This window comes from Thamnophis elegans, chromosome 8, assembly GCF_009769535.1.
Source record: "Thamnophis elegans isolate rThaEle1 chromosome 8, rThaEle1.pri, whole genome shotgun sequence".
Lineage (NCBI taxonomy): Eukaryota > Metazoa > Chordata > Lepidosauria > Squamata > Colubridae > Thamnophis > Thamnophis elegans.
This window is the reverse complement of record NC_045548.1, coordinates 2,932,274-2,954,585: the sequence shown is the minus strand read 5'-3', so window position 1 is coordinate 2,954,585 and position 22,312 is coordinate 2,932,274. Positions and strand designations below refer to the sequence as shown.

The following is a 22,312-nucleotide window of genomic DNA, read 5'->3' as shown; positions in this document are numbered from 1 at the left end:
CCCTGATGACCATCTGGGTAGGTGGGGCTTGGTGGTCATGTGACTGGGTGGGTGTGGCCAACTCAACATCACTGACGTCGACGGGCGCTTCGCCTTAGCTGTGACAATGTCATAAGGGTTAACCGGAGAGGCAGTTTCTGTACGCAGGGCAATAAAGATGAGGCTAGAAACAACACCAGAATGTTTCCTTCCTGCCTTCCTTACAGGATTAGCCCTGTAAAGTGGAAGAAAACAAAAGGAGATTTCTTCCAACAACCGGTCCTCCGAACTGCTTAGAAAGTTAATCGGTTCTCCCAAATAGGTGCGAACTGGCTGAATCCCACCACTAGTTCAGTGGCTAAGACACTGAGCTTGTTGATCAGAAGGTTGGTAGTTTGGGGGTTCGAATCCCTAATGCCGTATAATGGAGTGAGCTCCCGTTACTTGTCCCAGCTTCTGGCAATCTAGCAAGTTCGAAAGCATGTAAAAATGTAAGTAGAAAAACAGGAACCACCTTTGGTAGGAAGGTAACAGCGTTCCGTGTGCCTTCAGCCTTTTGTCATGCCAGCTACATGACCACGGGGACAGCACTGGCTCTTCGGCTTTGAAATGGAGATGAGCACTGCCCCCTAGAGTCGGGAACGACTAGCACATATGTGCGAGGGGAACCTTTTACCTTTACCACTTCTGATAACTACTGAAGAAAAACAGTCAAGTCTATGTAACTCCTCTCCGTTCTCATGAGCTCCATGATCTCTTACTGTTATTGTGAATTCAGCAGTGGTAACAACATTCTCTCTCTTCTTACTCCTCTCTTCTTCCTCCCTTGAGAAAGCTTGGAAGTGTGGCAGTGGTGATGGTGAGAGAGAACAGAAAAGACCTATTGTCCTTCCTTTCAACTTTGTACCACCAACAAAAATTTTTAAAAAAGCTAAGAGTAAAGAGGAGCTGAGGAAAACAATTACACCAGTGTTTCTCAACCTTGGCAACTTGAAGATGTCCGGACTTCAACTCCCAGAATTCCCCAGCCAGCATTCGCATTCTGTCCTGCATTCTGTATGTTATTTGCTGAGGCTCGGCATGAAAAGGGATTCCTTGCTCAAAGCAAATAAAATTCTTCTAGACCAGAGTTACTGAACCTTGTCAACTATCAGGTGTAAAGACTTCAATGCCCAGAATTCTCAGCCACAATGTCACCTGTTCTAGACTGCCACCAGGTGACCTCTGAATATATTGACCAATATCCTGTATACTTCCCAGGCAGCATTTCTCAACATTTGTGGAGACAGGGAGTCCAACGTATTTTGAGCTTTTAGGATTGGAGAAGACTGTCCTAGATGATGTAACATTATTCACAATTTTTGCATACCATGTTCCTTGTATATAACTCCTATTACTATTAGTCTTCTCATCATTCCTATCACCTATCTCCCCCCAATTATGACTGCACGACTGTAACTTTGTTGCTCATATCATTACGATTTATATTGATATTGTTTCCCAGTTGCTTATTTGAACGCTATGACTATCATTAAGTGCTGTACCTTATGATTCTGGATAGCAATAGCAGTTAGACTTATATACCGTTCATAGGGCTTTCAGCCCTCTCTAAGCAGTTTACAGAGTCAGCATATCGCCCCCAACAACAATCCGGGTTCTCATTTTACCCACCTCAGAAGGATGGAAGGCTGAGTCAACCCTGAGCCGGTGAGATTTGAACCGCTGAACTGCAGCTAACAGTCAGCTAAATTGGCTGCAGTACAGCACTCTAACCACTGCGCCACCTCGGCTCTCTCTGAACATATCTTGTCTTTTTATGTACAGTGAGAGCATATGCACCAAAGACAAATTCCTTGTCTGTGTCCAATCACACTTGGCCAATAAGAATTCTATTCTATTCTATTTATTTGTGCTTTCAAAAAGATAATGCTGAACGTATTACTGAATTAACTTAAGAAATGCAGTACCAAAAAAAGTGTTTGTGTGAGAGAGGAAATTAAGCAATGCATTCAAGGCGCGTTGTAACCGCCATTTTATAATCAAGTTATTGCAAAAGAAATTTGTGGCTTGGAGTAGACTTTAATAAGCTTCAAGGAAAAAAAGTTAACCCTGCTCGAGTTTCAAGGACGGCAAAGTTTCCCAAGGAAAAGCACCGTCCCTGTAGGATTGTGCAGAATGCAGAAGAGGAAGGGATGATCAGCCACAAATAACTCGTGATGTTCTAAGCTCCTGTTAGAGACCGCCACACCTGTTGCGGCTGCTGCTTCCGTCCCTACTTCGTTGATGTCTACATGAGCTTTGTGGACAACCGTGGACAAGAAGAGTTGGTGGGAAGGCGACATTCCCAAGAGGTCTGCTTTTGCTTCACTAAATACATCAATGAGGCCCAAGCCTTGCAGCATCAGGTTGAGATCATAGCAGGCTTCTAACTTGAAGCGAGGGATATATATTTCCACAGAATGCTCCCTCAGGTTTCCTGGAGAAAGCCAGCTTGCTAAATTCTTACAGGTCAGGGCGGCCTCCACCTGTGGAGTTTAAACACAATTGGCAATAAGTGATTGGGGCACCTGGGTAGCAGACCTTGTCTTTCATGCCTTATGGGTGCAAGAAATGACAGGAGAACAGATAAAATGCAAACCCGAAATCTTTCTACTAGGAATAACCAAAGGGAAATATACAAAGAAAATTAAGTACATATTAACACACATCTGCTAACTACAGCTAGAATAGCATTTGCCCAATGCTGGAAAGAAAATAATATCCCCTCGGACGAATTAGTGATTAAAAAAAAAGTGCAGAGATGGACAAATTAACACTGAAATTAAAAGATAAAGAAGAGTCGGAATATTATGAAATTTGGAACATTTGGTACAAATGGCTGCAGAACAAGAATAAAATTAATTAAGCCAAAAAACAATATATATATAAATATATATATAGAACTGTGAAGAGCCGAGGTGGCGCAGTGGTTAAATGCAGCACTGCAGGCTACTTCAGCTGACTGCAGTTCAGCAGTTTGGCTGTTCAAATCTCACCGGCTCAGGGTTGACTCAGCCTTCCATCCTTCCGAGTTGGGTGAAATGAGGACCCGGATTGTTGTTGGGGGCAATATGCTGACTCTGTAAACCGCTTAGAGAGGGCTGAAAGCCCTATGAAGCGGTATATAGGTCTAACTGCTATTGCTATTGCTATAAAGGTGTGTAAATATAGAAGTGCAATATTATACACATTTCAGGTATGATGACATAACAATGTTGATGTAATGACTGTAAGGTGTTGTAGAAGGGAAAAAATAATAATAATAAAAATCTGCTAATAATCTTTCATGCCTATGGTGAAACGGGGTGTGTTTTCATTTAAATTGAACTCATTGTGTAAGTGATCATACGTATCAATTGGATGGCATCTCCTGCAATACAGAACCTTATGCTGGGAATGAATGCTTTTTCTCAGCTATCATTAGCCTTGCAATTCAATCCAGATAGATAAGCAGACACATGAATACTAACACTACCTTTATGATAAGGTTACAGTAACAGAACCTTGAAAGTCTGAAAGCACTACCTCCCCCTCAGTGGTGGGTTTCAAAAATTTTTGGAGCCTCTTCTGTAGGTGTTAGAACACCCGAAAGGTGCTGCTACAAGCATACTGTTAGACCACAGACTGGAGAGCGCCTTCAGCCAACAAACTGGTACAATATTTTCTTCAACAGCATTGCCACCTGCAGGTAATCCAACTACCTTCAATAAGTGCAGTGTGAGTTTGGGCCCTGAAGGTGCTTATGCCTCTGCAGACATCATTTTTCTTTTTTCACTTCTCCAAATTTGCTGAGGGAATTAATCATAGCTTCTCACTGGCTGCATTCACACAACATGCTTAACCTGGTTACTAAATTAATCTATTTACAGTATTTGCACAATACCCTGTCCCGTAAACTCAGAAATCAGACATGTGTGCATGATACAACGTGCTAATTTACTTGTTCATTTATTTGCTCTGTAAAAAAGCTTGGCAAGAATAATAATATCATCCAAGATTTATACGTAGTGAGAATCCAACTGATAGGATGTTACCTGACCTGGTTTAATACATAGCCTGCACACGGCCATTATGCCTTTTCAAGGAAACTAGGATTTACAGGAATGAAGCAAACCAGGATTTGAAAACATGAAGTTTGTTTCCTATTTCATTTGGATCCTGGTGGATGTAGCCTCCTTTTTTTTAGGCATAATAGAAAAGTACGATTAATTGAAGCCGTCTTCAGATACTGCACAGTGAGGAAGGAGCATAATATTTGGAGGCTAAATTTAAAAATCTAGAAATTGCTTTATGTATGTATTGTTAAGTTTGAAGTAGGCTGCAGAAACTGTGAAATAAATAAATAATGTTTTATGTTTCAGTGCTGTGCTTTGGATTTACCTGCTCCAGGTGGCTGATGTCATTTGGTAATATTATAACCATGGACAAAAGTTCATCAACGTATGGTAGACAGAGGATCTGGGCAGTTTTTCCATCTGTGTGTCCCAGTTTAAATCTCCCCCTCTGATACATCATATGGACAAGTTTAGTTTCTTTCTGTTTCCAAAGATAGGAGTAGATACATGTTTAAGATATAAAACATCCTCTTACATTAAGGACCAACCTAGTACTGTTTATGACTTTTGGAAGCTGAAAATGAAATACAGAACTAGGATTTGGTAACATGCAAATTTGGCAAGTGGCTACACTTGAAAGAAGGGATAAGTAAATAATTACAGGGTACAAAATTTTATCTCGGTGATAAGTTGTCAGTATAGAAGATTAAAATCCACACTCCATTTGCCCCCTGGGTGGGCGTGGCCAACTCAAGGTCACTCAAGTCGATGGGCGCTTCGCCTTAGTTGTTACAATGGTAATAAGGGTTAACCGGAGAGGCAGGTCAATAAAGATGAGGCTAGAAACAACACCAGAATGTTTCTTTCCTGCCTTCCTTACAGGATTAGCCCTGTAAAGTGGGAAAAAACAAAAGGAGATTTCTTCCAACAACCGGTTCTCCAAACTGCTTAGAAAGTTACCAACCGGTTCTCCCGAATAGGTGCGAACCGGCTGAATCCCACCACTGTCTAGAACCCAAGGCAAGTCTATTCCATCCTAGCTTTAATCTAGAGTTAAAGTTTATATTGGAGGGAGCGCACTTCTTCAGCTAACCAGACCTTGTATATTTAAGCTCTTCATGCTGACAAACAGTAGTAATTGTGGCTCAGGGAACTCTCTTAGGGAGGGTGCAACTCTTTGAAGTTGAACTACTACTAGATTTACCAAATCCACATTACAAAATCCAATAGGTAGCATGTTTTTCCCCTTTCTTTTTCTCCGTTGCCACCTAGTGGTCACCCTATCCGTATGCACTGAGGTTGTCAACTGCACTGGGTGTGCAAGTAGTCTTTGCAGGTACAATGGTGAAAAAGTAACTTTACAACCAATCCTTGCCTTTGCAACCTTTAACAGATCTGGAAAGCAAAGGAAACCTAGTAAGTTCATAAGCCATAGCCCCGGTTTCACTTAACAACCACTTCATTTAACAACCAAGTTGCTGGTCCCAATTATGGTGGCTAAATGAGGACTACCTTTGATCTTGCTTCTGCCTGCTGCTCGGTGGGTACCTGCAACAGATCGTATCCAGGTTTGTTCTAAAGAATTTCAGACTCAACCTTTGATTAAAGGTCTCAAGATGGGGCCCACCATTGCTTTGACTTCATTTGGACAACTGCTGGCATCTCCACCAGTAGTTGCTACAAGGAGATAGAGAAACAGGAGTCCTGCCTTCAGCCATTGAAATGATTGTGTTTGTAAATAAATAAAAAATCTCTGCAGATGTTTCTCTCTCTATTCCAGCGGTTCTCAACCTGTGGGTCGGGACCCCTTTGGGGGTCGAACGACCCTTTCACAGGGGTCGCCTAAGACCATCGGAAAACACATATTTTTGAAAAAATACGGAAAACATAAAATAATTTTATGGTTGGGGGCAAGGGTGGGTTCCTGCCAGTTCTAAGCTCTTCTATAGAAGAGGTTCCACAAATCTACGGTGCTGTTTAGAACCGGTTCCAGCTCCCTCCCCACCGCCCATCCGCACATCATCAAGATGAAGAGCGAGAGGAGGAATTCTGGGAGTTGAAGTCCACAAGTCTTAAAGCTGTCAAGTTTGAACACCCCTGGGGTTTTTTTTCCTAAAGGCTTAGGGGTGCAAGGGTCTTGTAACTTGACAGCTTTAAGACTTGCACACTTCAATGCCAGAGTTCCTGAGCCAACATGACTGGAGGAGGAATTGTGGGAGTTGAAGTCCACAAGTCTTAAAGCTGTCAAGTTTGAACACCCCTGGGGTTTTTTTTCTAAAGGCTTAGGGGTGCCAGGGTCTTGTAACTTGACAGCTTTAAGACTTGCACACTTCAATGCCAGAGTTCCTGAGCCAACATGACTGGAGGAGGAATTGTGGGAGTTGAAGTCCACAAGTCTTAAAGCTGTCAAGTTTGAACACCCCTGGGGTTTTTTTTCTAAAGGCTTAGGGGTGCCAGGGTCTTGTAACTTGACAGCTTTAAGACTTGCGTGCTTCAAATGCCAGAGTTCCTGAGCCAACATTTTGATTGCTAAGCAAGAGCGTTGTTAAGTGAGTTTCACCACATTTTACAATTTGGCCACTCCCACCCAGTCACATGGCCAGCAAGCCACTCCCACAAAGCAGGCCACACCTACAGAAAAGGTTCTAAAATATTTTTGAAACCCACCACTGGTTGGAGGTCACCACAACATGAGGAACTGTATTAAAGGGTCGCGGCATTAGGAAGGTTGAGATTCACTGCTCTATTTTGTATATTGAACAGGAGGAAAGCCAAGGGACTGGGTTTTAAATAAGAAGAAAAGAGATTTGACTGCGTAGAAGGAAGAATGTGCTAGGTGAAAACTGTCTAACTGTAAAAAATAAAACAGTGGAGTCCCAAATGACTCCAAAAGGCAACTGGACTTAGTTTGAGTAGGCTTTGAGTAACAAAGACCAGTTGCCTTCTGAAAAAGCATCTTTGGGGCAACCATGACCTGGATGACTGAGAAGCTCGATAGATAAAACAATGGAGTCTCTTGTACCTGGCATTATGGTTCCACCACAAAACCGCGGTAGACTGAAGCGCGCTCGACGAAAGCGCGTACGTGACATCATCACAGCGCGACGAAAACAGCACGCTGTGATCGGTAAACTTAAAATTAACGCGTAAATCTAAACCTAACCCCCCCAAACCTAACCCTAAACCTAACCCTAAGCCTAACCCTTAACCTAACCCTAAAACTAACCCTATACCTAACCCTTAACCTAACGCTAAACCTAACACTAACCCTTAACCTAACCCTAAACCTAACCCTAACGCTTAACGTAACCCTAAACCTAAACCTAACCCTAACCCTTAACCTAACCCTAACCCTAAACCTAACCCTAACCCTAACCCTTACCTTTACGTGAATCGGCTTGCTTTAAAAGCGCTTTTTAAAGCGCCCTTTTTTCTCCGCGGTCGTATTTGTCGCGCTGCTGATGACGTGGCCACTTATCAGTGGGGGAATGATTAATAACAGGTCTCTTTGGGTATAGATCTTTTCCACTTCTATCCATTGCTATATAATAACCCTGTATTCTGTGTTACTGGAAAGTCAGCCAATCTGTAACTTAAAATGGTTGTGTAACCTTGTGGTTCCTTCAGATGTTGTTGGTCTTCAAAATCCATTGGCCCTAGCCAACAGCTATACATCACACATTATGGAAATGGTAGTCCACCATCATCTAAAAGGACATCTTTTCCCTACATATGAATGATAGAACAACTCTGACAGTTGGTAGCACATCAATTATATTCAAACGTATAGTCAAGCCATGCTATATGGTGTAATATTTAAAAGGGCCACATATTGTTGTACGGTACTGTAATGGTATTTTATGTAGCACTGCAATACCTCATTCAGCCTAAAGTGTCTTTCGGTTGTGTACTTCGGATCAAATTGATGCAGCCAAGTTGCTTTAAAGTAAATGGCATTTGCCAGCACCAACACCGTTTGTGGTCCAATCACACCTGGAGCAAAAAGGTCCTTAATGTTTCCTACGGCAAAAAGAAATATAAATGGATATGGGAAATGAAATGAATTGTGTGCTTGCCTTTTTTTTTTAACCTGGTAAGGAAATATCCCTTGTATCTACTTGAACAATATTTTATAGATTAAGGGCATACTGAATGGTGCATAGCATACCCCCTTTTTAAAAAAAACCATAAAATCAGTATTGAAAAATGGAAAGTTGGTAGGTTAGGAAAAATTTGAATTGTTGATGAATGGGAGGATCTAGAAATTTCAATAGGAAATAAATATGTAAGCTGGGAAACCACATTGCTTATTTTCACTAACAGGTAATGCTCGAGAGCAGGGGTGTCAAACTCACATCATCACGGCGGTGTCACGTGATGTATTGTGACTTTTTTCCCCTTCGCTAAGCCAGGCATGGGCGTGCCTGGCGCATGACACATCCGACCCAAGGCTGCAAGTTTAACAGCCCTGCTCTAGAGCAGTGTTTCTCAATTTAGCAGCATCAAGATATGTGGACTTCAACTCCCAGAATTCTCCTTAATTCAGTTAAGTCTCATATCTTCAAGGAGTTTCTTACAGCTCATCAGTTATCTAACTCTGCTCTGCATGAAATTGCTCTTTATTTTACTCCTTCTAAGCTACACCGTATAGACTAATATGTATTTTGACAAGGATGTCCAAAACCATGAACTTTCCAAGCATCTTTAGACATCTATTGAAAAGCATAAGTAAAGAGGAAGCCTCCTTCAAGTAAATCTCTGGAGACATGGAGTTTTCTTGGCAGCAATAGTTTGTCATTGTCTTATTTTACTATGTTTTCCCAATTTTGCTGTCAAGTCTATAGTCCTACAATTCTTTGGTGGTTTCTTCTCCAAACAACTTGCTTAAGGTGTGAGTCGGGAACGACGAGCACATATGTGCAAGGGGAACCTTTACCTTTACTTTACACTTCTGATAACTACTGAAGAAAAACAGTCAAGTCTATGTAACTCCTCTCTGTTCTCATGAGTTCCGTGATCTCTTACTCCTCTCTTCTTCCTATCTTGAGAAAGCTTGGAAGTGTGGCAGTGGCGATGGTGAGAGGGAACAGAAAAGACATATTGTCCTTCCTTTCAACTTTGTACCACAAACAAAATTATAAGAAAACTAAGAGTAAAGAGGAACGTGTGAGTGTGGGTGTGTGAAGATGGAGGGAGAGTCAGCCACGTTTAGCTAAATGCTATCCTTAGGCCAATGCCCTAAGTGCTTGATGTTTGAGTCTAGCTTCTCCAAAATTGTTAATGCTTACACGTTTATTTCCCAAAGATTTCTCTTCTCATCCAAGAAGCTTCTTCAGCTCCAAAGCTGAAGAAGCTTCAACTGGTAGTAAAAAAAAATTTGAATCCTACCACTGAGCGTCATGTTGTCATCAAGTGACATATCAGGACTTTTTTCCCCTTCACTAAAACGGGGGTGGGCATGGCCAGCGTGTGACACATCCGGGCTGTGGGCTGCAAATTAGACATCCCTGATTTAAGGCAACGTAACATCAAACTGAATATGGCCTCAGTTAAGACCACCATTTTTAACAATGACTTAGAATGCTGCAGAAAATCAGTAAGTCTTGGATATGAGCTCCCCACTTTCCATCGTTTCTTAAAGAAAGTGCCTGATGTTAGGATTACAACAACATAGGAAGCTGCTTGGAACTTGAGCCGGCTAACTGGTCCATCTACCATATTTTTTGGAGTATAAGATGCACCTTGGGTGCGTCTTATACACTGAATAAAGCATTATTATTTTTTGCCTCCCAAAACTCCATCCCCTTCATCAAAATGGTCATGCATAGCCTTATGGAAGCTTTCAGAGAGCTCCTGGGGGCTGGGAAGGGAAGGGTTGAGAAGTGGAACGTTGTCAAAGAAAAATAAGAAAGTCCAGTTGCCTCTTGAAAAAGCACCTTTGGGACAAGCATGAGCTGGATGGCTGAGAATCTCCATAAACACGTAAAACATTTATTTCTTCAGTTTATACCTATCTCCCATCTCCAAGAGACTCAGGTTCACTCTTTCCATCAAAATAAATCATAGGCTACGGAGGCTTTCATCCATAATAAATCACATGGAAAAAGATAAATAGATAGCTTGTATAAGACTTGTATAAGAACTAAGAGTCTCTTGGGAAAATAGGAAGCTGCCTGTAGGTCTATTTAGTTCAGGGACGTGCAGTCACTAGAGGCAAGGGAGGCAGAGCCTCACCAGTCTCCTCAGGGAAAGGAAAGGATTTTAAATAATTTTCTTAAAATAATTAAAGCCAGGGTAGTTGCTACCAGATTTCAAGTCACAGTGGCTTGGTGTCTGCTCTCAGTATTAACTAGGAGGAGGCCAGAGAACTAGGGGCCTCTTTTGCATAAGGAATTTTTCGCCTTTTAAGAGTTAAGCAAGGGTTAACAAGCGAAGAATTTCTTATGCAAATGAGGCACGTATTCTCTCACCTCCTGTAAAGGGCATTTTTAGAGGCTCTTTAGAGTTCTCTGGGAGCAACTAGCTCAGTCTGACAGAGCTCTGGCTTTTCAAGAGGGGAGGGCAGAGCTGGGAGAAGCAGAGTTGAAATTGTCTCTGAAACAGCTGGAAAAGGTGCATGTGTGGAGGGGGGAGGAATTCCAAAAGTTTGATCGGAAGGCAGCAGGGGAAGGGGGGGTATGGCAGAAGAGCTGCTTTCAAGCCTTTGGAAAATATATCCAATCCAACATCTGTGTTTGTGTTTGAGAGTGAGTGAATGAGAGAGAGATCGAAGTTCTCTGTGTGCGTGTGTCTGTTTTTAGAGAGGGGGGAGGGAGGGAGAGAGGGAGGAAGGAGGGGGAGGGAGAAGAAAAAGAATGGGAAAACTTATTTTGCAAGTTGGAAAAATGCTGTCACTTTAAATCAGAACTGAGCATGCCTGGCTGTGGAATTCTGGGAGTTGAAGTCCACAAGTCTAAAAAGTGCCTCATCAGGGCTAAAGCTGACCGCACATCACTGATTTAGTTCCATATTGGCAATATTGACTGAGAGCAAATTTCTAGGCTTTCAGGGAAGGGGTTTTTTCCCCCCATCTTAAAGAATTGTGACTTATCCGAGGTTTAAATTTCTTACCTCTACCTGCCTAAAAAGTTTCCGTTTATTTTGCAACGTACACAGAATGAAGTATAGGTAGTCCTTGTCTAATAACAGCCTTGTTTAGGGACCATTCAAAATCACAACAGTTCTGAAAAAGTAACTTTACAACCAGTCCTCACACTTATATAACTATTGCAGCATCTCCGTACTCACCTGGCCAAGATTCGGCTCCTTCACAACTGGTTTCCAACAAGCAGAGCCGATAGAGATGACAGCAATCATATGGTTTTGCAACAGCGTCACTTGCCATTGGCTTTTGGGGTCGTTATGCGAGGGCAACCTATTGTCGGGACTTTGCCTTCCTTACCTTGGGTCTGTTTGTAAATTTCAAGGTTAATTGTCTTTCTTGTTTCTTCAGTAGCGAGGTAAAAATCCACGATCTGCACCATGGCGTTGTAGATTTCTTTAGTATTTGTGAGGTACAGCTGGAAAATTTCAATGAGAGGAGGAGGGGAGAGGAGGGAAGGAAAACACAGCCTGAGGTGATGCATTTTTAAGTCAGCAGAATTTTGTTTGTGAAATGCTAGGAATTTTTTTTACATGGAGAGGCAAGACATAAATCCAACAAGCCTAAAGATAAAGGTAAAGATTCCCCTCACACCAGTGGTGGGATTCAGCCGGTTCGCACCTATCCGGGAGAACCGGTTGGTAACTTTCTAAGCAGTTCGGAGAACCGGTTGTTGGAAGAAATCTCATTTTGTGTTTTTTCCACTTTACAGGGCTAATCCTGTAAGGAAGGCAGGAAGGAAACATTCTGGTGTTGTTTCTAGCCTGATCTTTATTGCCTTGCTTACAGAAACTGCCTCTCCGGTTAACCCTTATTACATTGTAAGAGCTAAAGCGAAGCGCCCATCGACCTGAGTGACGTTGACTTGGCCATGCCCACATGATCACATGACTACCGAGCCCTGCCTACCCAGCTGGTCATTAGGGCAGAGAACTGGTTGGTAAATTATTTGAATCCCACCACTGCCTCACATATATGTGCTAATCGTTCCCATTTCTAGGGGGCGGTGCTTACCTCTGTTTCAAAGCCGAAGACGTCTCCGTGGTCATGTGGCCAGCATGATTCAATGGCGAAGGTGCACGGAACGCTGTTACCTTCCCACCAAAGGTGGTTCCTATTTTTCTACTTGCTTTTTTTACCTGCTTTCGAAATGCTAGGTTGGCGGAAGCTGGGATACGTAACAGGAGCTCCCTCCGTTAGACGGCACTACAGATTCGAACTGCCGACCTTTCTGATCAACAAGCTCAGTATCTTAGTCACTGAGCCGTCACCTCCCTAGGAGCATCTATTTCCCCCACCACCAAAGCTTTGCTTAGCAAGATCTCTAATTCATTGCGCTTTCCCGCAGAAAGGGGACTTTCAGATCTGGTGGAACAGACAAAGGAGGATGTGGATAAGTGGAAAGGAGGAGAAATTTGGGGGAAAAGAGGATACACGAACTCTTTAACCCCAAGACACTTTTTCGAGAGGCAACTGGGCTCTCTAAAAGTTCAGTTGCCTCTTGAAAAAGAACCTTTGGGACAACCATGACCAGAATGATTGAGAATTTCCATAGACCGTAACTCTTTAACTTTCTTATCGCAAAAATTACAGTGAAAGACTGCCAAAAATGTATTCAGGTCTGTGTGAATATGAAATGAACTTCTTCCAGCATCAGAATCAGAGCTGGGTTCCTACCAGTTCGCACCTATTTGGTAGAACTGGTTCGTCAAATCTACCGAACCGGTTAGAAGAGGTTCCACCAGTGGACCCGGAAAGCAGGCCACACCTACAGAAGAGCTTCCAAAATTTTTTGAAACCCACCACACACACACACACACACACACACACACACACACACACACACACAGAGTGAGAGAGAGACTCAACACAGAGAAAGAGAAAGAAAAAAAAGGAAGAAAGAAAAAAAGAAAGAAAAAGTGAGAGAGATGAAAGAAAAAATGGAAAAAGGGACGGAGAGACAAAAGGAAGGAGAGAGAGAGAGAGACAGAGAGAGAGAAAGAAAATACATGGCCGGCAAGCCACTCCCACCAGGTCACCTGGCCGGCAAGCCACTCCCACAAAGGAGGCCACACCCACAGAGTAGGTTCAAAAAAAATTGAAACCCACCACTGATCAGAAAGATCAGTTTTTCAATTAAAGGACTATACTAATACAGTTAGGAGGTGTAACTGATTGAGGTCTGGTTAATTTCAGGCAACTGTGTAAACTGACCTGTGGGTACTAACCAAGTGATTCAATTAATGAGTAGGGCTTGTAAACTTGTGGTTAGAGACATATTAGAGAAGCTATGCACTGTGGAGAAAAGCTGCTCAGGAAAATGCAGGTAGTCTTCATCTTACGACCCCCAAATTTCTGTTGCCAAGCAAGTCAGCTTCATAGGAAGCTGCTTTGAACTTGAGTTGGCTAACTGGTCCATCTACCATATTTTTCAGAGTATAAGATGCACCTTTTTCCCTCAAAAAAGAGGCTGAAAATCTGGGTACATCTTATACACTGAATACAGCAAATTTTTTGCCTCCTGAAACCCCATCCTCTTCATCAAAATGGCCATGCATAGCCTTATGGAAGCTTTCAGAGAGCTCCTGGGGGCTGGGAAGGGCAGAAATGAGCAAAAAATGGACCATTTTTTGCTCAATTTTGGCCCCCTTCCCCATAGCCCCAAGGAGCACTCTATAAGCCTCCCTAAGGCTATCCATGCCCTTTGTTTGATGAAAAATGGGCCCATTTTCACAAAAAATGGGCTGTTTTTTGCTCGTTTTTGTCCCACCCCCATCCCCCAGGAGCACTCTGCAAGCCTCCTAAGGGCAATCCATGCCCTTTTGGGGGGGGGGGAAATGGGCCCGTTTTCGCAAAAAAAACGGGCCATTTGTGGGAGGTTTGCAGAGTGCCAAAAAAATATATTTTTTTTGAATTTGCCTCTTCAAAACCTTGGTGCATCTTATACTCCGGTGCATCTTATACTATGAAAAATATGGTATTTCAGTATTACCCTCACTGACTGACAGATTCAGCACTGGATATTTCTCAGCTTTCCATGACGATTATACACACTGAATCTAGAATACTTGGCAAGCAATGAAAAGGCTCTAACTTTATTTAAAGGAGGGAGGCCTTACCTGAAGAAATTGATATCCTTTCTGCATGAACAAATTGTTGGCCAGTTTCAGCTGGTAACCATGGCTGAGGTTATTCAGCTGAAGTAGTAGTTGCTTGAACTCTGAGTAAATTGTCCCCTCCTAGTCAAGATATGAAATGGAAGATTAGAAACGGAATTAAAATAATGATATTGCTGTCTCCTTGGCATAAAAGGCAAGAAACATATCACAAGGTCCCATTTATTTCACGGCAGGGCAATCAACTTTGGTGCCCATTTCTTTTGTTCCATATTAATAACAGGGATTGTCTTTGCCGAGCCGAGGTGGCGCAGTGGTTAGGGTGCAGTACTGCAGGCCACTTCAGCTGACTGTTATCTGCAGTTCGGTGGTTCAAATCTCACCGGCTCAAGGTTGACTCAGCCTTCCATCCTTCCGAGGTGGGTAAAATGAGGACCCAGATTGTTGTTGGGGGCAATATGCTGACTCTATAAACTGCTTAGAGAGGGCTGAAAGGTCCATTTTTTATGCTCTGCGCATGTGCAGAAAGTCCCGCGCATCACATTTGCGAACCCATAGCGAGGGTAAGTAGATTTCACCCACCCCTAAGTGGCCCCACCCCCATCTATTCTCTGCCTCCCAAGTCCCAGCTCAGTCTCAGGAGGAAATGGGGATTTTGCAGTATCCTTCCCCTGCCCTGCCCACCAAGCCATGCCCACAGAACCTGTAGTAAAACTTTTTGAGTCCCACCACTGGTTGTATTCCTACAGTGTTAGTACATTTGTATTTTTCATTGCTTTCCTATTTTTGTGTCTCTTTTTTGATGTATTCTGCAACTATGATGCTGAGTGGCAGAGGTGGGTTCCTACCAGTTCGCACCAGTTCGGTAGAACCGGTTTGCCAAATCTACCAGTGGACCCAGAAAGCAGGCCACACCTACAGAAGAGGTTCCAAAAAATTTTGAAACCCACCACTGACACACAACACACACACAGACAGACTTACACAGAGAGAGAAAGAGAAAGAGAAAGAGAAAGAAAGAAAGGAAGAAAGAAAGAAAGAAAAGAAAGAAGAAAGAAGGAAAGAAAGAAAAAAAAGAAGAAAAAGTGAGAGAGAGATGAAGAAAAAGAAAGGGACAGAGAGACAAAGGAAGGATAGAGAGAGAGAAAGAAAGAGAAGAAGAAAGAAAAGAAGAAAGAAAGAAAAGAAAGACTAGAAGAAAGAAAGAAAGAAAGAAAGAAAGAAAGAAAACACATGGCCCGCAAGCCACTCCCACCAGGTCACATGGCCGGCAAGCTACTCCCACAAAGGAGGCCACACCCACAGAGTAGGTTCAAAACATTTTTGAAAACCACCACTGGTTAGCACATTTGTATTTTTCATTGCTTTCCTATTTTTGTGTCTGTTTTTTGATGTACTCTGCAACTATGATACTGAGTGGGTAAAGGCTACCTAGTTATTCTGATTACTGTGGAACCTTATCTCTACCACTACCATATATAGTAGCTCATCCTGAGTCCGTCTACAAAGTATTATTGACCAAAGTCCTGGAAGGAACAAATAATTCGCTATATTGTCTCATTCTGTGGGGTTTAACAATGTTTTTGGACATACTTGTCTCGCAGATTCTGGCACAAGTTCAGCCATTCTTCTTTCAGAACCAACTGGTCCTGCTTCTCCCGGAGTTTGAGCAAGGTGTAGCACCTATAGCAAGAGTAGTCGCAATCAACACAGAATGAAACAGCAGAGACTTTATTTATGACATAAATAAGAAGTCAGGCAGACAAGCGAGTGAGCAGGTAGGCAACATGGCATCTGCCAACAAGGAAACTGGTCCCAACTAGTTTGTGCCTCCACCTGAACTTAAAACCACCTACAATAATTTTTTGTAATCAAATATAAACAACTGCAAAACAAAGCAGCATCCCCTGGATTGTATTTATTTGCAGAATGCCTTTGAGCAAAGAGCAGCTTGTGTGATTATTTTATTTGGGTCAACTTCATGACTATACAATTCTCCAAAATATTCACAAATGCATTCATGATATGCACTCAAAACTCCAAATATGTTCCTTGTGCAGAACTGCCATGATTTACGACTACTTTGTGTTTTTTTTTTTTATAACAAACACCACTAATTAGTCTCTATTTCTACCTCAGCGTAGCGCAAACATGTCCCAGCCGTACATAGATTCTTTTTTTGGCAATGCACTCAAGATATTGCCTTCAAAAAAAAATTTCTGATGTCATCTCATCCCTAGCCCACAAGTGTAAAAGGATTAAGTCACCCTTAAATGTAATGGAATATTTTCTGTCTTATTCCAACAGCATCCAAAGGCACGTCAAGATGGGCCAAATCCCGAATAGGTGCGAACCAGTTGAATCCCACCACTGATCCAGTGGATATCTCAAGTCGCTGAATTTGGCTTGGGAGAATAGGCCAACTTTCCCCCAATTGATGCCCTCCAAATGGCTAGTAAAATGAAAATTACAGTCTAATTCGTTTGGAGGAAAGTTCAGGTGCAAAGATTATTCTCTCCTGTTATCAGTTATGCTGCTGCGTGTGATACGGAACAGAAAGCCGAAACAGGAGAAAGAGTTCAACTATTTTACTGCACCAGTTAAGAAAAGTATAGCTACATACAACTATATTAGCAAAATCGCCTAACTTCAAATTTAATACTCGCTATAAACTAGAAAAAGCAAAAAGGGGGAGTCTTAAAAAAATAAGGGCATAGGAAAACCTCAATTTTACACACTCCTTTTTCAACCGATTCTGAATGCAATGGATAAAATCGGAGTTCGCTCCCAAAGAACTCACAGCAGCCTGTTTTCTTTAAAGCAGACAATTGATGTAATTAATACCTTTGGTTTAGGTAAATGTGTCGTTTGCATAATTCCACCTCAGACCACCTCATTGCTCAAAATCTTCCATGGGCCTCAACAGCGCTTTACTTGGGGCTGCCCCTGAAGAGTGTTCGGAGACTACAATTGGTCCAGAATGCGGCCGCGTGAGCGATATCGGGTGTACCTAGGTACACCCATGTTACACCTATCCTCCGCGAGCTGCACTGGCTTTCCATCGGTTTCCGAACGCGCTTCAAGGTGCTGGTCGTTACCTTTAAAGCCCTTCATGACTTGGGACCTGGATATCTGCGAGACCGCCTCCTGCCACATACCTCCTAATGACCCATAAGATCTCACAGGCTGGGCCTCCTTTGGGTACCGTCGACCGGGCAATGCCAGTTGGTGACTAATCGGGGGAGGTCTTTCTCTGTAGCTGCTCCGGGCCTGTGGAATGATCTACCCACAGAGATCCGGACCCTTCCCACTCTCTCGGCCTTCTGGAAAGCCATTAAAACCTGGCTGTTCCGGCAGGCCTGGGGCTGTTGACCCCAAAATACAGTCCAGCCCCATTTAGAACGGAGCGCATGGTGTGCTGTTTTTAAATCTATCTTTTCTTCCTTGTATTTTATTTTTTTGATTTATTTCTGTACTGTAAGCCACCCGGAGTCCTACGGGATTGGGCGGCATATAAATTTTATTAAACTTGCAAACTTGCAAACTGCAGCTTTTGTCTTCCAGCGTTACGCGATATGTTTTTTTTTTAAATCAGCCTCTCAAAACACGTTGTTGTCAGGAAGCCCATCGTGATATTTCCTTACCTTTTCGATCTGAATTTTGCTGTTCCCATTTGCGCCAATTAAAACCATGCCGAGGGCCGTTGAAATACTTGCAGGGGAGAAAAAAACATTTTTGCGAAGGGTTTTGGAATTCAACGTATTGTAAAGATCCAGGGCAAATGCAGTAATGGCTTTGGAAAGGGACTGCCTGGTGAGACTCAAATCCATGACTGGCTAGGGAAAAAGGAGAGAAAAGGTATAAGTAACCAGATGCTCAGGAGCAACAGGTTTCAGATGTTGCATGTAGAAATCTAGAAAGCCACACCCAAGGGAAAGGTGGGGGAGGGGAACAGCAGAAGAAATTCGCTTAATATGAAAGCATCTGTCAAGCTGCGCTTTTCAAAGCTATTATTTTCAAGTATATTTTATATTCAAAGTTCCTGCAACTAGAGCAACTAACTAGACCGGAAGCATTAATATACTTAGCAGCAAATACAACTCACAATGAACATGCAACATCGGATACATTCTAGAGCAGTGCAGCTTTAAGATATGTGGACTTCAACTCCCAGAATCCCTCAACTGGCTGGGGAATTCTGGGACTTAAAGTCTACATATCTTAATGTTGCCAAATCTCAGAAACACTGATCTAGCAATAGCAGTTAGACTTATATACCGCTTCATAGGGCTTTCAGCCCTCTCTAAGCGGTTTACAGAGTCAGCATATCGCCCCCAACAACAATCCGGGTCCTCATTTCACCCACCTCGGAAGGATGGAAGGCTGAGTCAACCTTGAGCTGGTGAGATTTGAACTGCTGAACTGCAGATAACAGTCAGCTGAAGTGGCCTGCAGTACTGCACCCTAACCACTGCGCTACCTCGGCTCTAGACCAACACAGGTAGTTCTCGCTTAAGACTACAATTGAGCCCCAAAATTTATGTTGTTAAGTGAGACGTTTGTTAATTTTGCCCCATTTTTTTGAACTTTCTTGTCACAATTGTTAAGTAAACATTGCAGTTAATGGGTTAATAACCTGGTTGTTAAGTGAATCTGGCTTTCCCGTTGAATTCGCTTGTCAAAAGGTTGCGAAAGGTGATTGCGCAACCTTGGGGCACTGCAAAAAGTAGGAACCAGCTGTCGGACATCTAAATTTTGATGACATGATCCCCAAAATGGGAATGCTATAGAGGTTGCAACTGTGAAAAATGGCCATGAGTCACTTTTTTCAGTGCGTTGTAACTTGGAACAGCCATTAAATGGACTGTTGTAAGTCGAGGACTGCCTAGACAAGTATAGAGACAATGTTGACTTTTTTTAATAGTTATACACTAGTTTTAAAGTGACATTGAACAACATCGAACCAGAAGAAGTTAAAACAGTCACATAATCATTTAAATCATGCCAGTTGTTATAATTAATATTGGTTAACAAAAATTCCTTTACTGTTATATCTATTTTCTTCTCATCAAACCAACATATATGTGTACCTTATTGCCCTTATCAATATTAATTATAACAACCAACAATGGCATAATAAAGATAATAAGGGATACAGTTAATGATACATACATGGACCACCATAACAAAAGGGACGTGGACACAAATTGTAAACAGTGATTTGAGGGGAGAAAAGGGCTTAGATATTTTGTCAACTAATTTTTGTTCAGAATATGTTATAAAGGTTGGAGGCTATTGGATGACTCTGTAATAATTAATGAAATGCCATTAGGTGGTTGTGTTTTTTAACTATGGGTTATTCTAGGCAAAAGGACATTAAAACAATTTCAGTTAAATGAGAACTAGGATATGTTGAAAGTAAGACTCATCAAGGACTTTGATATTCGATATGAATGTAAGTAATGACTCTGGAAGAGATGCGCGAAAGCTAATTGTAACCCATTGACACACTTTCTACAAGATGTAATGTAAGGTGATTATTTTTTGGGTGTGTTGTTGGTTTAGTAAAAATAAAAAAAATGTTTAAAATAATAATAATAATAATCATTTAAATCATGCCGTGGGTGTACATCAGGGGTGGGTTTCAACTGGTTCGCAGCGGTCCCCGCGAATCGGTTGGTCGGCGAACCCAGAAGTAAGTAACTTCCGGGAACAGCGAAGGGCGCACCCGCCCGCCCGCACTCCTTACCCGGTTTTGACGAGTTCTGCGCTTCCACGCATGCGCAGGACGCATACAGCGCCTGCGCGATCCTCCAGGAGCAGCTGGAGCATCGCACAGACGCTAGTACGCATTCGTGCGCTGCGCGCGTGCACGAGGACGCCGCTGGCCCCGTTCCAACTGAACCGGTTGGAACAGGGCGAGAAACCCACCCCTGGTGTACATGAATGGAAAAACATTTCCCCATGTCTGATGGGGTGGGCTGGAGTCTCCCTGTTGAGTACCTGGGTGGCAGGACAATTTTGGGTGCTGCTGAATTGAACCGTGTTCTTGGTACTGCATGAACAAAGCAGTCATTGTCTTTGGGAAACAGATATTTAAATCCTTTCCCTCTTCCTCAACAGATTTCTTATGGCGAGTTGAAAATTGAAAGATTCACAAGGGGACAAGGGGGGTCTGCAGGATTTAAGATACCAAGAGATACCTTTCCCCCTGCATTGTCTTCCTTCTACTCATTTTAGGAATTTTACCAATGTGTTCTCGGCAATGGAAACCTATACTGGAAAATGCCCTGTTTGCAATCCCTTTCATGTCCTTTCCAAACAGAGTATTTGTCGTGACACTATAGATCCAGCCCGTACTATATTTACATTGAAAATTAAAAAAGCAGTCACATTAATTTCATTTCATTAACAAGTGTTCATTCACAAAACTGACAACATCTTTCACTTGGCTTTGTTTGAACAGATATAACTCTCTCTTGCTCTTCGCTATCTTGTATTAAATTTTCAACTGAATTTCTCTGAATTCCTAAAACAGCATTTTTGTTTTCACACATTCACCACCTGTTAGCTATGAAAAGCATTGCTTTCACACTCAGTACTTAGGCATATTAATGTTTAAACAAAATCATATTTACCGGCTGCTTCACTTTGGATGTTATGAGATTGCCCTTACTCAATGCTCCTCTTCAGCTTTCTGAGGAAGTCTATAATTACCACACCTTTTCGTGGCTGTATGCATCAGATGTTTTTGTGATGTTTGGAGAAATTTGTATCCACCTCCCATCGTATGAAATCATTATTTTTATTATGCGTGAGTATATTTTAAGTGATTTTTCTTTACTCTAAAATAATCTCAACCTCTGCTTTTATTTAATCCAGTGGTTCCCAAACTTGGCAACTTTAAGACTTGTGGACTTCAACTCCCAGCTCTGCTGGTTGGAGAATTCTGGGAGTTGAAGTCCACAAGTCTTAAAGTTGCCAAGTTTGGGAACCACTGATTTAATCCCATTTGATTAGGCTACCTTTAGTCAAACAAAATAATATCCAATACAATAAGAGTATTTTTGGAGAGTAATAGACTCTGGTTCTTGCCTGTACAGGTTTCACAAGTTAGGAAATGAGGACAATTAATTTGGCACTTCGTAACACACACACACACACACACAGACACACCTTTAGCAATTTGATGGTGTAATCCATTGCAAATCTACTCAGGAGTAAATTAATCTGATGGATCTAAATGGCTTTAACATATATTTAAGACCGTAGACTTAAAGGAATAAAATACATAATTAAATATTTTTTACATAATAACCAAAACGCAAATCCAGAATTTTATTTTTAAAAAATGACAATAATAGGTGATAAATGCTTACTTTTTCCCCCATGTTTACCTGTAATGAATATATAGACCAGTGTGGGTGTACACATCAACTCCCAAGTGTAGGTGTTACTCCTAAGATGGGATCCATGATATTATAAAAAACAAATACAGTGTATATAAAACAAATAGTGTACACACAATTAAAAGTGTCTGTGCCAAGGGGATATTTTAATTCGACAGTTCAACTAATATTCTGTCTCCCAAGTTAGTGGTCTGTACATACCAATTAAATTTCTCTCAGTAATAATATTAAAATATGATCTTGTAAAATGTACATGTATAATTTACATATCGGGGTGATATTGATTGATTGGATAAATTTTTAAATCTCCCGACTCCCAACAAGTCAGAGTAGCCATCTTGAATTGGGCTCAGTTTCACATGGAGAGTCACTATAAAGGCAATAAATCATTGCCCTGGAGTAATTCAGTTTGGAGAAATTGAACCAACTGCAACCATTCTGGTTTTGCAACAGGTGAATTTACCCGCTGGCATTTATTTTTATAATGTATATTTCTTGGGCATCCAAAGATGATCCCATCTATGGAAAACCGTTAATGGATTCATCTCTCTAGGTTAATTACAGCAAATAGGA

The 22,312-nt window shown here is 41.9% G+C and overlaps 1 protein-coding gene across 1 annotated transcript; it reads right to left on the bottom strand.

Annotated features, from left to right (window-relative positions):
* Positions 1-2,099: 2,099 nt before the first annotated feature.
* On the bottom strand, positions 2,100-21,721 carry LOC116512377 (leukocyte elastase inhibitor-like). The gene is made up of 7 exons (XM_032222843.1): positions 21,710-21,721; positions 17,975-18,166; positions 14,334-14,453; positions 11,515-11,632; positions 7,951-8,093; positions 4,399-4,554; positions 2,100-2,504 (listed from the first exon to the last, which is right to left on the bottom strand). Exons 1-7 carry the CDS (start codon positions 21,719-21,721, stop codon positions 2,100-2,102), a joined length of 1,146 nt encoding a protein of 381 aa, XP_032078734.1.
* Between the last annotated feature and the right edge of the window lie 591 nt (positions 21,722-22,312).